Source organism: Octodon degus, unplaced genomic scaffold, assembly GCF_000260255.1.
Source record: "Octodon degus isolate 3935 unplaced genomic scaffold, OctDeg1.0 scaffold00024, whole genome shotgun sequence".
Lineage (NCBI taxonomy): Eukaryota > Metazoa > Chordata > Mammalia > Rodentia > Octodontidae > Octodon > Octodon degus.
The window spans coordinates 1,920,216-1,935,267 of NW_004524600.1; the positions used below are offsets into that span (position 1 = coordinate 1,920,216).

At 35.5% G+C, this 15,052-nt stretch overlaps 1 protein-coding gene across 7 annotated transcripts in view; it reads left to right on the forward strand.

The window, feature by feature from the left end:
• Positions 1 to 15,052, forward strand: part of Scaf8 (SR-related CTD associated factor 8) — a 199,977-nt gene that overhangs the window by 30,858 nt on the left and 154,067 nt on the right. For all 7 annotated transcript variants that reach the window (XR_002820545.1, XM_012514093.2, XM_023712212.1 and 4 more), the window contains 2 exons: positions 3,488 to 3,571; positions 6,607 to 6,651. Coding sequence is in view for 6 of the 7 variants with exons in the window: in XM_012514093.2 (XP_012369547.1) it covers positions 3,488 to 3,571; positions 6,607 to 6,651 (129 nt within the window). In the remaining variant the exon portion in view is untranslated. The remainder of the gene's footprint in view (positions 1 to 3,487; positions 3,572 to 6,606; positions 6,652 to 15,052) is intronic.

Below are 15,052 nucleotides of genomic sequence, written 5' to 3' on the forward strand. Positions count from 1 at the left end.
AAGTGGGCCTTCAATAAGAGCTGACTTTTCTGCCTGCTGAAAATGTTCTTGAAGTCATATTTCTCCCACCCCTTAAAAAGTCAGGCAATGCTTTGGTATGTGAGACTATTGGACTAGTGCTTAACTGAAATTCAGGCTTTTATCTCACAGAATAGAAGAAGTAAAACAAGCTGATGCTTCTTCATTACCTTACTATATAAATAAATACAGAATTTTCTTTCAAGTGGCTGAGTGAATAGTGTTTGCTGGAACCTTTACTATTATTTAGGTGGAGAATGTTTATCTAAGGAAAACATTTTAATAATGGCTAATTTGTTGAGTGTTTTATTGTGCTCTAAAAGCTATGTGCTTTGAAACACTGTCAAGTGAATATTTTCTGTCTTGTAAATAGAAAACCAAAGTTTTAGAGGTTTTAGCAGCTTTTAACAAGTTAACTTAGTTGGAATTAAAAGTAAAAAGTTATATTTTGTTGTGTCTTGTACATATTTATTTTAATTCATTTTTGAATAATCTCTACCAAGGATAGAGAATACACTTTAAAGAAAAAGGGAAAAAAATATAAACAAAAACACAAGGTTTCTGTTCTTAGAGCTTATTCGCTACAGAAGAGGACAAGAATGGATCTCAGATTGGCCCTCTAAAAAATTCTGAGAAACTAACCTTTCCTTTCTGAGGTTTGCTATAAGCCATAGAGTGTTTGACAGGCTCTTGCTGTGCAGTTCAGGCTCTTGCTGTGCAGTTCAGGTTCACTTTGAGCTCACTTTGTAGTGCAGGCTGGCCTTGAACTCCCAGTGATCATTGTCCTCAGCCTCTTAAGGATTATAGGATGTGTGCCACCACATCCAGCTGGTATTATTCTTTTGCACCCAAGTGGCCTGGCATACAGGTGGATTTTCTAAATCAGGGATAGAGGCTGTGAGTCTGCTAAAATTCTGAGTTTGACAGAGGGCTTACATTCAGAAGTAAAGATCTTAACCACTTTAGCTTGAAAGGTCTTTGGAAGTGTCCATTGGTACATAACTAGTTAAGCAAAATCATGAACAGATTGGTTTCTAAGAAATTGAAGAGGAAAAATATGTGTCTTACTAGGATTGATTGCAGCTTGCATGTTTAGTATACAGTTAACCTCGTAAATTGCATTAAAGAATTGCATTAAAGGAATTTATATCCTCTGTCTTACCTGCTTCATAAGAAGGAAATCTTCACCAGGTAATGCTTTATGAAGGACAAGTGCACATTAGCTAATATGATGAACTGTACTTTTTTTTTTTTTTTTGGTATTGTAGGGAAGGGTTTACAGGGTATTCAGGGTATTCAGGGTCTCACTACTTGATCTCATAGTGATCTACCTGTTTACAGCCTCCCAAAAGCTGGGATTACATGTGTGCGCCATCATGCCCGGTCTCAGTTGCCATCTCAGTGCACTCCGGGGGCGGGGCCAGCACGGCAGGCCTGGGGATGAACTCCTGGCCCCATGCCTACTTGCAGGCTTTTTTTTTTTAAAGCACGAATTGAATTCTTGACCTCACGCTTGGCAGGCAGGTGCTGTGCGGCTGAGCTATATCCTTGGCACAAGTTGTCTAAAAGAACAAGCCTTATTTTAAAAGGCGTGTGGTAAGGTACTGCAAAAAAATAATTGCATCAGGAGCAGAGAGGGAGCTATGAACATGATGGGAAGTGAAACTGGAATTGGAGACATGAGTAGGACCAGGTGTGCCTTATACATACACGTTTGTTTTTATCCAAGATGTCACTGACCGTTTGAAGGGGTTATGGGAATGCTTTTGAATGTCATTCACCTGGTCTGTTTCACATTTGGAAAGCTGGCTGTGAGATGAGGAAAATATGCTGCATTCATTTAGGTGTTTTCTAGGTGGTAAATGAAGGTATAATTTGGACTGTAGTCATTGAGGGTAGCGATTAAGGAAGGAAGAAGAGATATATATATAAGGAGAACTTGAGTGTATTCCATAAATATGAGGCACAAATACAGATAGCAGTCTGTTCAGGTAGTTTTTACAGTGTTTTAATCATCAAACTTATTTTCCAGACTTGTAAATATTAATCACTGAGTAAATGTGAATTTTAATCAGTATTCACTTAAGCTTAGTTATTTGCATGTTGAGTGATTTCTCCACCATCTTTACCTGTTTGCTCACTAGGCACTACTATTATTGTTTCCTTGTATGGGAAATTTAAAAAGAAACATTTCTTGAAGGAAGATCGTTAAACATTACTGTGTCCTTAATTTGTATTTTATTGCTTTTTTAGTTTGCTTGTTTTTTGGGACAGTCTCACTAGGTAATTCAGCTTGGCTTTGAACTCACTGTATAGCCAGGCTGTCCTGAAACTGAAGGTGATCTTTCTGCCTCAGCCTCCCAAGTGCTGGGATTACAGGCATGCACCATCAATACCCTTAGATTTCCAATGGTTTTATTGAGGTATAATTCCTATACTACTAGAGCAACCAGTTGGAAGTAAATAATTAAGTTTTAGTATATTATCAAAGTTGTGCAGCCACTATAATTAACTTTAGGATAGTTTCTTTACCTCAAAGAAACACTGTTAGTAGTCATTCCTCATTTTTCTTTTGTAGCACAATGTTTCTAAGGTCTATTCCAGTTGTATGTATCAGTATCTCATTCCTTCTTAGAGTTCAAAGATGTGGTATGTTTTGTTTATGCTTTTGTCAGTTGATAGACCTTTGGGTCGTTTCTGCCTTTAAAATTTAAATGAACTTGAATAATGTTGCAGTGACTATTCATGTACAAGTTTTTTAGTGTGAATATTTTTGCTCTTAGGTTTTTTGATTATATACCTATGAGTGAAATTGACTAGGTCATATGGTGACTTTATTTATTTATTTTTTTAATTTATAAACTGTTCTTTTGGGGCCGAGGAGCTAGCTCAGTAGAATAAGCATTTGCCTGGCAAGTGCAGGGTTCTGAGTTCAATCCCTGGTACTGCAAAAAAAAAAAAGAAAAAAGAAACTATTCTTTTAAAAACAGTTGTTGAAAAATTTTATATTCCCACTAGCATTATACAAAATTCCCACTTTTCCACATCCCTAACACTTGTTATCTTGTTGATGATAATAAGCAACTGAGTGTGAAATGATAGCTTGAATTTGGATGTAGCTCCCTAATGTTAAGCTTTTTAGGGTCCACAAGGTCTCTACACAGATTGGACTCATAGTGATCCTCCTGTTTTCATCTTCCCAACCTCTGGGATTACAGGTGCTGCATGCCACCACGCCCAGTCTCAGTTGCCATCTCAGTGCACCCCAGGGGCAGGACCTGCATGCCAGGCCCCTGCCTAAGCAGGCACTTCAGTCTGCTGAGCTATCTGGCTGGCCCTTGAGCTTTTTAGAAGAAAAGCAGTCCTTTGATTTCATTGAGAATATAAAAAATGGAAATCTTGGTTATGTCATGCAGTTGCTTAGAGACAGTCTTGCTGTACTTAAACTTTTGTTTGTTTTTTTCATCAGTTGTATTCCTTGAATGACTACAAGCCACCTATTTCTAAAGCAAAAATGACCCAGATTACAAAGGCAGCCATCAAAGCTATTAAGGTAAGTAATAAATTTTCATATTTTCAAAAGAAAATACTACCCTAATATTTTTGAAGGGGGGTAGTTTTCTTTGAAGGGGGAAGGAGACAGAGTCTAGCTGTGTAGTTCAGACTGGCTTTGAACTTACTGTGTAGCCTAGATTGGCTTCAGACTCTCAGTGATCCTCCTGCCTCAGGAGCCTGTAAGCCTCCCATGGTTACAGACTTATACCACGAACCTGATGAAGGAGTAATAATTTTTATAATTTATGTAATTACTCCTGCTTTACACTGAATACATGTTCAGTGTGGAAAAGAAAAATCCTACCACCTGCAAACCATATAAATACTTAACATTTCGCTAACTGTCCTTTCATATACTTGGATGTACACATTTTTCCTTAACTTCTCTTAGGTATGATTTATTGGTTATATGCATCCACATCATGGAGAATGTGTTTAACGCTATCATTTGTCACCCTGGCTTCACAGAATTTTAAATACAAGTTGATAAAAAGCTTTGAAGTAAAAATTAATATATTACATTTTTAAAAATTACTAATTCTGTATAGATTTGAAAATAAGGCATTATGAAAGTAATTGAACTTTGTTGTATGGAAGGCACATGAGTTGCATGAAGGTACCACAGACATTTAATGATTGCTTTGATATGGAAGGCTGAACGTATGTTGGCTGGTCCAAAGGTCTGAAAAAGGTTGAATCTCTGAAGAGATTCGTATATGTGCAGAATTTTACATAAATTTTTTTGACTGAAAGACCTTTGAACTCAACTATACATACCTTCCTAAATTTTTATTTCTAGAACACCTCTTCCTTTAGTAAGGGTTTATAACATGGGAATGAATGTGTTCTTATTTCTAATTAAGTAGTTATTAATCTATGAATATTAAAACAGGTTTTTTTCATGGTATATGATAGGTTGAATATTGTATTAGTTTAGCCTCTTGTATTGAATACTGTATTTTCCGTTGTGATCTCATCTTCTATGATCTTGAGAGTATACAACAGCCATTTTTATTCTTTGAAAATAATTGTGTTTTATGTAACTTGAGCACAATGCCAACTTGAGCACAATGCCTTTTTAATTAAAGGCTCAGTGTTGTCCTACCAGTTTGGTTTGAAACTGTCTCATTGCTATTTGTTTCTTAATAAAATTATGGAAAAAAAAAAGGCTCAGTGAACTATAGGTGCTAACATTGTTTGCTGTTTTTAGATGTCAGAGATTAACAAATTAAGTAATTTGTTAAGAATATGAATTTATGTTTTAGTTGAGTAATTTAATTTTATGATAAGCTATTTTGATTTATTATTAGTTTTTAATTTTTAAAAATTAACTTGCAAAATGCTATGGCAAGCATGATATAGTTTTCCCCTAGATTCACCAGTTATGAACCATTTGCTTAATTTCTACAAATTCATAGAGATACATACTTGTTTTATTTTTCTGGCTGATTATTTGAGAGTTTCAGACTTCATTGATAGTAGTACTTTATATATGCACAAATTTAAATCTGTTAACATTTTCCCAAGAAACTGTAGTATGACAATCACATACAAGAAATTTCAGTTTGATGAAATTCTATTATTTAATATACTATAAAATTCATACATAACTTACTTTACTTAATCTTTTAAATTTTAAATTTTATTAATGTACATTTAGAGTTCATAATGATTACATTGATTTTGGGAAGTTGGTAAATGCACATGACAATTTAATTCTTTTTACTTTTTTTTCTCCTACTTCCCCTTCCATCTCTTGAATTAGTTTCCAATTTTAGTGTTTTTTGCTAAGGTTTTGTGTTTTTGCTAAGGCAGTTTCCCTCAGCAAAATTCATTAGAAGTATAATTCACATTCTCTAAACAGAAGTATGCTAAACACAGCATTACCATAGAGGTATTCATATTTATTAAAAAGAAATTCTAGAAAGTTACTTATTTTGATGTTCATGTCTCACATACCATGTTCTAAGAAACTTAAATCTTCTAAGTATTCTCATAATTGATAGTAGATCATTATTGATTTTTAATGCATGTCTTTACTTCTCTTCCACTAAACTTTGTGAGATTCATTAGGCCATTAGTATTTTACTAGAGAAATAGATATAATGCAAGATACACAAAAGTATAAGAAATTACAAGGTTGGCTTACGGTCAGCAGCCATAGAGTTGGATGAGGAAACGCACAGAGGATGTGTGTACGCTGCAGACCGAAGGTTTCAGTCCAAGGCCTGGAGTTCACTTTCTGGTGCAAGTCTGCATCAGGAGGCTGGTCGGTCTGTGATGGAAGGCTGGAGAATCTGTGTTGGAAGACTGAAGGATCCAAGGCAGAAGTCGAAGAGTCTGCAATAAAGCCAAGAGACCGTGTCCAAGCTGAAGGCAAAGATGGGAGCAGAGGAACAGAAGAACAGAAGCAAGTTCATCCTTCTTCATTTTCCCTTTATACTATAGGAGTGATGAATCGCCCTAGGGTGGATCTTCTATACCCAAGGGTACAGAATTGCTGAGCTGATTTAGTTAAGCTTCTAACTATTCAAGTGGACACAATCAGCCATTATAAGCATTGTACTTTTCTACATCTTACATATATCTGCATTTCATTTTGCAAGGGAAGCAGGAAACAAGTTAAAAACAACACTGTTAGATTTATTGATGCTATTTTTTGATCAGGGTTTAGTTTCTAGTACTACCCTTGTGATATGTGTACACATAAATACATCAAAAATACTTTGATGTAATTACAGCAGTTTGTCAAAAGTATGTTTTCAAAAAGGCTTTGAAATTATTTTTATAAGTCTGTGTTATACTAATGTAGTTTGGATATACTGACCATATAGTTACATAAGAGAACTATTTATGTAATCAGACATTAATGCTGGCTGCTTATGTAGATGAGTACTGTGAACCTTTATTGTGAAATTTGATTAAATTTAATTATCTTGATGGACCTTTGGAGCTATGTTTAAACATGTAGTTGGTAGGAAATTATCTACTTAAAGTAAGCTGATTTAAAAACTGTACCTTTTTCTTTTCCAGTTCTATAAACATGTGGTACAGAGTGTTGAGAAATTCATTCAGAAAGTAAGTACATACAGGCTAAATGTAGTAAGTTGTATATCCCCATGCTCTTCTTTAAATGAAATACCTGAGGTTATGTTGTTTTGTTGACCTGTGAAAAAATGATTCCAGTTATTTTATTTTAAATTCAGAATTAAAAAGAAAATACCTTTTCAGTAATTCCAAAACAGGTTTCAGTAGGTGTTTTTGTTAAGTTTGGAATTAGCTTTTAAGAAAATTCTTCTCATTTTAAACTGCATGTTTAGAAAGTACTTATATTAAATATGTATGAAATGTTCTCATCAGCTGTTTTTCTCCTGTTTTCATTTGGCCTTGTTCATTAGTATATTACATTTTATTGTATAGATCTGCAGTTCCATTTTTCAGGGTAAATAGGACAGGTAAAGTTGAAAACAGCTGAACTAGGTACATTTAGTAATTTTTTGTAGCCAGAGTGAAGTGACTAGATTGTTTCTTTGCATGTTTGTTTGCAATTAGCTGTTTTGATGCCATTTCTAGTAGGGACACTTAAGATTTATGCCTTATAAAATGAAACACTGCAGAAACTGTACTTTCCTAGTTTGTACTTGGGTTTTATATTCTGCCCATGTTCGTATACCTAAATGGAGTCAGAACTGGTTTGAGAATCAAGTACATATATGACATTAAGGATTCAGCAAGGTTGCAGTGTGTTAAAAGTATTTAGTAGATAAATATAGGAATTAAGTAAGATTACTGTATTCCTAAACTAGGTGACTTTGGATAAATCAGGTGACCAGTTTTTTTTTTTTTTTTTTCCAGTGTCTAAAATATTGCTTAAACATAGTTTTGTAGTAAGTAGTTTGGACAACTTTGGTAAGACATGAGTAAAATTACAGGTATGCAATTTAAGTAAATTAATCCATGAGGTTAGTAATTGTAAAGATTTATCAGCCTAAAACTATGAAGGTTTTTTAAGTTTCTGCTGTTTACTACAGTGTCTCTTAAGGTTTGTTACATGTAGGAATTATATAGGCATATTGCTATAGTATCTATTCTGATTCAGCAAACCTGAGGAAGAACCTGAGATTTTGCATTTCTAACAGTTCTTAGATAATACCTTTGATGTTCCTTCAGAAATTGGGGTTTAAAGAAGAATGAGCTTGTATATTAATGTTTTTTCACTGGTTTGATTTGGAGTAAAGGTACTTTGAGAAATACTGTATCTTAGGGAGACCTGGAGTGAATAGTTATCCCATTTTGAGATAATTGTGCAGTCAAATAAAAAAAGGAAGTCTATGGATAGGGGAAAACTTAATTTCTTTCCCCATCCTATTTAAATCAGAGACTTGTGTATTTTAATTGTGTATATATGTTTTCAGTGAAACTTTTTAATTTTTAAGTACTTTTAAAATAAACTTACTTTATTAAAAAGTAAAATTATTTTTCAATTAAATTCTAAATTCATATGTAATTGAATAAATTAAGACTGGATCATAATATGCCCTTTACTCAGTTTCCTCAGATAATAGCATTTGGACAGATTTTATTATATTTTTTTTTGTGGAGCTGAATTGAACTCATGCCCTTGCACTTGCCAGGCAAGCACTTATTCAACTGAGCTATCTCCCCAGCTCCTCATTTGGACAGATTAACCCGTTCATAAAAGGCTTGTAATATCTTGTTGCCTGGTGGCTCTGTTTTGAATTCATTTGTTGCTTGTTTGAATTACTGGTGGTATATGCATAATCCAGTTGGACAGGTGTATCCCTTCTAAGGGGCTTTGGATTATAACTGTGGAAACAAAAGTGTTGATTTAGCAGACCAGGCGTTATAACTCCTTAAAGAAAACATTAAAGTGATATAAAAATTATAGTATAGCTAATTTGTAGTACAGCGGTTGTGAACGTACATTATATATATAGTGGCAAGCCCACTGAAACTGAGTGTGGTCATGCACTCCTGTCATCGCAGCAATGGGGAGGCTAAGACAGGAGGATCACTACTAGTCTAAGCTGCATAGCAAGACCCTGTACCAAGTAAATAAAAGATATAAAAAAAATTATATAGTACCAAGTGTACTTGAAAGATTTGCATGTTAAAATTTTGAGAAGGGCCGGCTAAATACCTCAGCAAATTAAGGCACCTGCAAGTAGGCACAGGGGCTGAGGACTTGATCCCCAGGCCTGCCCTCCTGGCCCCGCCCCTGAGGCACACTGAGATGGCAGTTGAGACTAGGCATGGTGGCACACACCTGTAATCCAAGCTCTTGGGAGGCTGTAAACAGGCGGATCACTACAGGTCCAATCTAGTAGTGAATCCCTGAACAACCTTTAAACCCTTCCCTAAAATACCAAAAATCAATAAATAAAAATAAAATTTTGAGAAATTAATGGTAGATAACTGCTCACAAATAAACATATCTTTTAATGAGATAAAGTTGTCAATTATTTGTTGTTAGTAAGTTTATTGGGACATTTTAAGTATATGTAAAAAGCACATTCATCATAGGGAATTTGTACCTTTACATGATATATCTGCATTCTTTTATTCCCTATTCTTATACCTTTCCTTCAGCCCCCTCCTCCTCTACTTATTTATAAAAGCTTTGTTTCCATTTTTTCCTTCTTTGTTTTTTCTTTTCCCTTCCTTTTCCCCTTCCCTCTCCCTCGTTCCTGTTCCTATTTGCACATTTTATGTAGAGGAGTTAAAAAAAAAAATCACACACACCCACACGCACCCAACCACTGTAGAAATCAATGGTTGCACCACTCACACAAAAAATTGAAACTAGAGGTTCTGTTTGAGCCAGATAGTCCCCTTCTTGGTATCTTCTCAAAAGAATTAAAAGCATCATGCCATGGGTGATATATGCACTCCCATGTTTATAAGCAGCAGAGTTTGTGCTAGTTAAATCTTGGAAACAGCCGAAATGCCTGTCAGTCACTAAATGGATAAAGATGTGTTGTTTTTTGTTTTTTTGGTTTTTTTTTTTTTTCCCCTGAAATAGTGTGCTCCCAGCCCTGAAGATGAATAAACTTAGGACATATCCAACTACATGGTTGTATCCTGAGACCATACTTTTTAAGTTAAATAAATCAGATTCATGTGTAAATGTCATGTTTATTCTCTGATTTGAGAAACCAAAAGTATAAGGACCAAGATGTGTAATAGGTTCTGTAAAAGAAGAAAAGAATAAAATGTCTTAATCTGAAAATTTTAAATCCTCCTAAATTCTAAACATTATGAACAAAAAACATAATACAACAAATGGAAAATTCTACATGTAACCTCATTTGCAGTCACAATGCAGGCACACTAAAAAATTACCTTTAGGCCCTGTGTATAAGGTACAGAGGAAGTGGGCTGCATGTTCATTGCTAATTGGAGTTCCCTAAGCCATACTTCCATATGTCAGTTTTTTTCCCCTACCCAGAAATTTTCTGCCATGATGTGTGTGAATAGGTTTTTTTTTAATTAATCATTTGTGCTGTTGCATGCTTTTTCATTGACTTTAGTCATAATCTTATTATTTTACTCATCAACTGCTGGATTGATTTCTTATGGTTCCATGCATTTTTAAAGAAATCTTTGCATGGGCCAGCCAGATAGCTCAGTGGAGGGATCAGGTGTTCGATCCCTGGTGTGCTGTGCTGGCCCCGTCCCACGGGGTGCACTGGGACTGAGACTGGGTGTGGTGGCATGCGCCTGTGATCCTAGCACTTGGAAGGCTGAAAATAGGAGGATCACTACAAGTCTGATCTGTGTAGTGAGACTCTGTAGACTACTAAAGATATAATAAAAAAAAAAAAATGCTTTTCATGATTGCCAACCATAAGCCTATGTTCTATAACTAAGATCCTTTCCTCTCATTGACATTGGTGGATACTTTCAGTGGAACTTTTATTCTCCTAGGTATGTGCTTGAATCTGCTATATCGATTCCATTTCTTTCCTTTTTTTTTTTTTTTAGGTGGTACTGGGGATTGAATTCAGGTTCTTATGCTTGCCAGGCAGGCGCCGTGTCTCTGAGCTATATATCCCCAAACCCCTTGTATTTCTTTCCTATGTTGAGCTTTTATGGCTCCCATAATTTTCTTAAGTTCCTCTCTCTCTCTCTCTTTTTTTTTTTTTTAAATATGTTTCTGGTCTAGAGTCAAACATAGTTTTCGTTATGGACACCATCTGTGTAGTTCTCTGAAAAATTCCTGATTTGATTTTTTTCTAGAGCCTCATTCAATTGCTTTGTTATTACTACTTCAGAGAGGCCAGGTAGATGGCTTTCAGATTGTCCCACCTCATTGCCACTGAATTTGCCTTTGGTGAACTGGATTCCAGCGTTACATCTTTTTTAAGTATCTGTCTCCTTCCTTTCCTTCCTCCTTTCCTTCCTTCCTGAGGTGATACTTACAAATTGTCTATTATGGTTTGCTTTAGTGCTAGTATTTAGAACTCTTAGGAAATGACTACCTCTCTGAGGTATCTTCCAGTTGTAGTTGGTTTTTGAATTTCAAGTCTGTTGCTCAATCCTACCTCTTCAAATTGTTGGGGATAAGAGATTGCTGTCTGTTTTGCTCAGCCCCTGGTTCTTTAGCCCTGTGCCACAGTATTTTCTATAATTCTTAGTCAGTCTCAGTCTTAGAATACCAGAAAGAAAAGCTATTTTAGAATAGTTGTGTCACTTCTGGCTAAAGTAATACCATTAGCAATAAGAGGATCATCAAATAATCTATAAAATGACAAACTGAAGTAACCATTAATTTGCCAGTTTTAACTGTAGGAATTAGATTTGTGGTTATATAACAATCTAAAACAGAGCAGGAAATTATAGGCAGTATGTACGTTCTTCTATTTTTTTTTGGAACCGGGGATTGAACTCACTCCTTGCGCTTACCAGGCAAACGCTTATTCTACTGAGCCATCTCTCCAGCCCTATAGTATATAAGTTCTTAATATGTCAATTTTTCCCTCAGGGGTTAACAATTTAGAAGGAGTTAGGGAGAAAACAGAAGTAGAAGAAGAGAGAAGGGCTGGGGGAATAGCTCAGCAGTCTATGCCCCTGCCTGGCAAGCGCAAGGATCTGGGTTCAAACCCCAGCAAACATGCCGTGCTGGCCCTGGGCACCGAGCCAGTCACTGAAGCTGGGTGTGGTGGTACACATCTGTAATCCCAAGGCGGGGAGGCTGAGACAGGAAGATCACTAGGAGTCCAGGCTGCACAGTGAGAACCTGTACCAAATAAGTAAAAGAATGAATGAAGTAAGGCTGGAGGACAAAGGGGTATCATGCTAACTTTGGGAAACTGGTACAGAAGACCAGAAGGAAAGAGAGGACGACAAGATAAAAAGAACAGAACAAGGATCATGAAGAGGCTAGACACCACATTCACACTCATAAAAACAAAATAAAACAATGGAGAAAAGCAAAATAACAACAAAGTGTAAAATGGGGCACATGTTGTATATAACTGTTAGAATCGCCAGGAAAGTGGATCTCTAGAAAAACATTTGCTTGAAGAGGGCTTGGGAAGGTAACTAAAATCTACGGAAAAAGAATAGTAGCAGAATTTTTATAGAATGGCTAGAAGTTGATAAGAAAGCACTTAAGAGTCGATATTAGTTGGATTGTGTTTGCTAGTTACCCATTGGTGTCAGTGGTCCTTTTGTGTATCTCATTCTCATTTTAAGCATGGCAGTCACTGTATTTGTGTGGTGTAACAAAAAAAAGAGTATCTTTGAGCCAAAAGTTTCAGTACTGCTCTCCCTTGATAGGTTTAGTTTAAGAGTTTGTGCTCACTGTACAAGCAAGAAATTATGAGATTTTTGCTGCCAGAAATCCTGAAAGTTGGTAGCTCACAAGCATTCTAATCCACAGAGAAAAGAAAATATTGCTTGTGTGTTTTAAGATAGGAGTATAACCTAGAACATACATCCCCAAAACATTATTCGGTTCTTTGCAGATACACAGCTACTTGCTAATGATTTTAACCGTTCTGGCTTTGTTAATACTAACTTTTAATTGTTGGGAATGGCAACACACATTTTAATAGGATTATTATGTAAAATCTAGAATAAATCTTCCCCCTTTTAAAAAGAAAAAGGTGTATTTTGTTTTACCTAGTTGTGTACAGGGCTCTTTGTCAGACAACTCTTAACTGCTGGTAGCCACAGGGGTCAACTTGGAGGGTGGAATGAAAGTCGTACATACCCTAAAAGGTGCATTCTCCCTATCTGTTCTTAGATTTCTCCTTTTAAAAGGTGATTTCTCTATTGCATGAGAAATTGGAAATTATTATTATTATTGGAAATTATTCTTTGAAAATGCAGAAACTGAAAATTTAATACAAAACTTTAAAAATATTCAGAGTACAGTAAAAATATGCCATTGAAAGTCTTACTAGAAATTCTAGTTTTCATTATGCTAGAATTTAAAGATAAACTTGAAAGAAATTTGTATTTCTTTGTTTTAATATTTCTCTTGAGTTTGTAGTTGGTGACCCAATGAAGTTTACAGGTTTAGAGTTGTTTTGTTTTGTTTTGTTTTGTTTTGTTTTGTTTTGCAGAACTGGGGCTTGAACTCAGGCCCTTGTGCTTGACAGGCAAGTGCTTATTTTACTGAGCTATCTTCCCAGCTCCTGGTTTTGAGTTATTTTAAAACATTAAATCATGTTTTTTGTTTGAAACAAGTTTTTTTGCTATCTTAGGTGGAAAAAATGTCTGCTAATGGAAGAAATTATTTATTTTGGTGATTTTTGAGACAAGATCTTGCAGTACAATGCAGGCTGGCCTTATACTGTCAGTGATCCTCCTGTCTCAGTCTCCTTAAGTGCTGGGATTACAGGTGTGTGCTACTATGCCTGTTTTTTTTTAAAATAGGTTTAACGTTCTTGTTATTTATTTATTTCTTTATTTGGAACCGGGGATTGAACTCAGGCCCTTGCGCTTGCTGGGGAAGCGTTTATTCTACTGAGCCATTTCCCCAGCCCTACTATGCCTGTTTTAGTGCAAGAAATTTTAATCCCATAAAACGTTAGTGTATTTTTTGAAAATACTGTGGAAGTAGACTTTTTTACCCCCTCATGCCTTCCTGTTTACTACTAAAACTATTAATATATTTTTGAAGCTTTAGGATGTTTATACTTGTCCATAATAGCACATTTATTGTAGTATGTACTCAAGATTTTTCTCCACTGAAATTAGGATTTTTCTTTTCCTTTTTATTTTTATTTATTTTTTTTCTTTTCTTTTCTTTTCGTTTTTTTCTTTTCTTTTTTTGCAATACCAGGTGTCGAACTCAGGATCTTGTGTTTGCTAGGCAGGCGTTTATGCCACTGAGCTATATCCCAGCCCCAGAATTTCCTTGAAAATCAAATTAAAAACACTACATTAGGCCTTACTTATCCCTCAAGTTTCCAAAGTTCTCATCAATTTACAAATTGTATTTAGTCTTAACTTGCATATTTCCTAACTAAAAAGATGCCCTGGTTTTCATTATGTTTGAAATGTTCTATTTACTGAAATGTATTGTTAGTCAAAAGAAGATAGCCTTGGATGGATATGTGCCCTGAAGGAAAATAAAAAGAACTTATAGAGTTAAGTTTTGATTCTTTCGTTTAACCTCAAACTTTAGTGTTGAAACATCAGCATTATTGCCTTGCTTTGAAATATTTCAAGTAAGTTGGACTAGATTTTTTTTGAGTTGGTGTTGAATACCCCCGCCTTGCCCTCGCCCTTGCCCAGCAGGCACTTAAGCCCCTGAGTATCTCCTCAGCCCTCTCATTTGATTATTAAAGACTCTTAAGAAATAAAATTATTTCAAGTAAAAAATTCAGTGCCCTCTCATTCTTTCACAAATTGAAATTGTCTTAGCTAAAAATACCATTTGTAAACTTCAATACGTATATTATGTGATGTTTGAAGATTATTTTCTCATTGATACCTAGGTTTTCAAGAAGTCTCTGAACAGTATAGCTTTGTTTTTGTGTCATATGTGATTTCTAGACTCAACTTTAGGAAATTTTTTTTTTTTTTTGTTGTTGTTGTTCCTCGAACGCCTTCAGGGCACTTTTGGCCAGCCGGGAGAGTTGTGAGGTTCGAACTCCAGCAACCTGAGGCTGACAGCTTTGTGGAAGCAGCCACTTAAAGGCCTGAGCTAGGGCCAGGCCCCCCAGACACAACTTTAGGTGCAGTATTTGACCTGACTATCCAAAAGTAGAACCTGCTTTCCAGCTGTAATTTTATTTTAATTAAATTATGGTTTAGAAGAGGTTTCTTTATGGACACAAAATAGCAGTAAGCTGGAGAGTAAAAGGATGCATCCTTGTACTTACATAACTATATAGGCTAGAAAGTGTGTTGTAAGAAAGTGAAGGACAATGTATATCCCACAAAATGAACAATGCATAAGATAGTTCAGAAACACTGACACAGGGGAATAGCTAAAAAATAT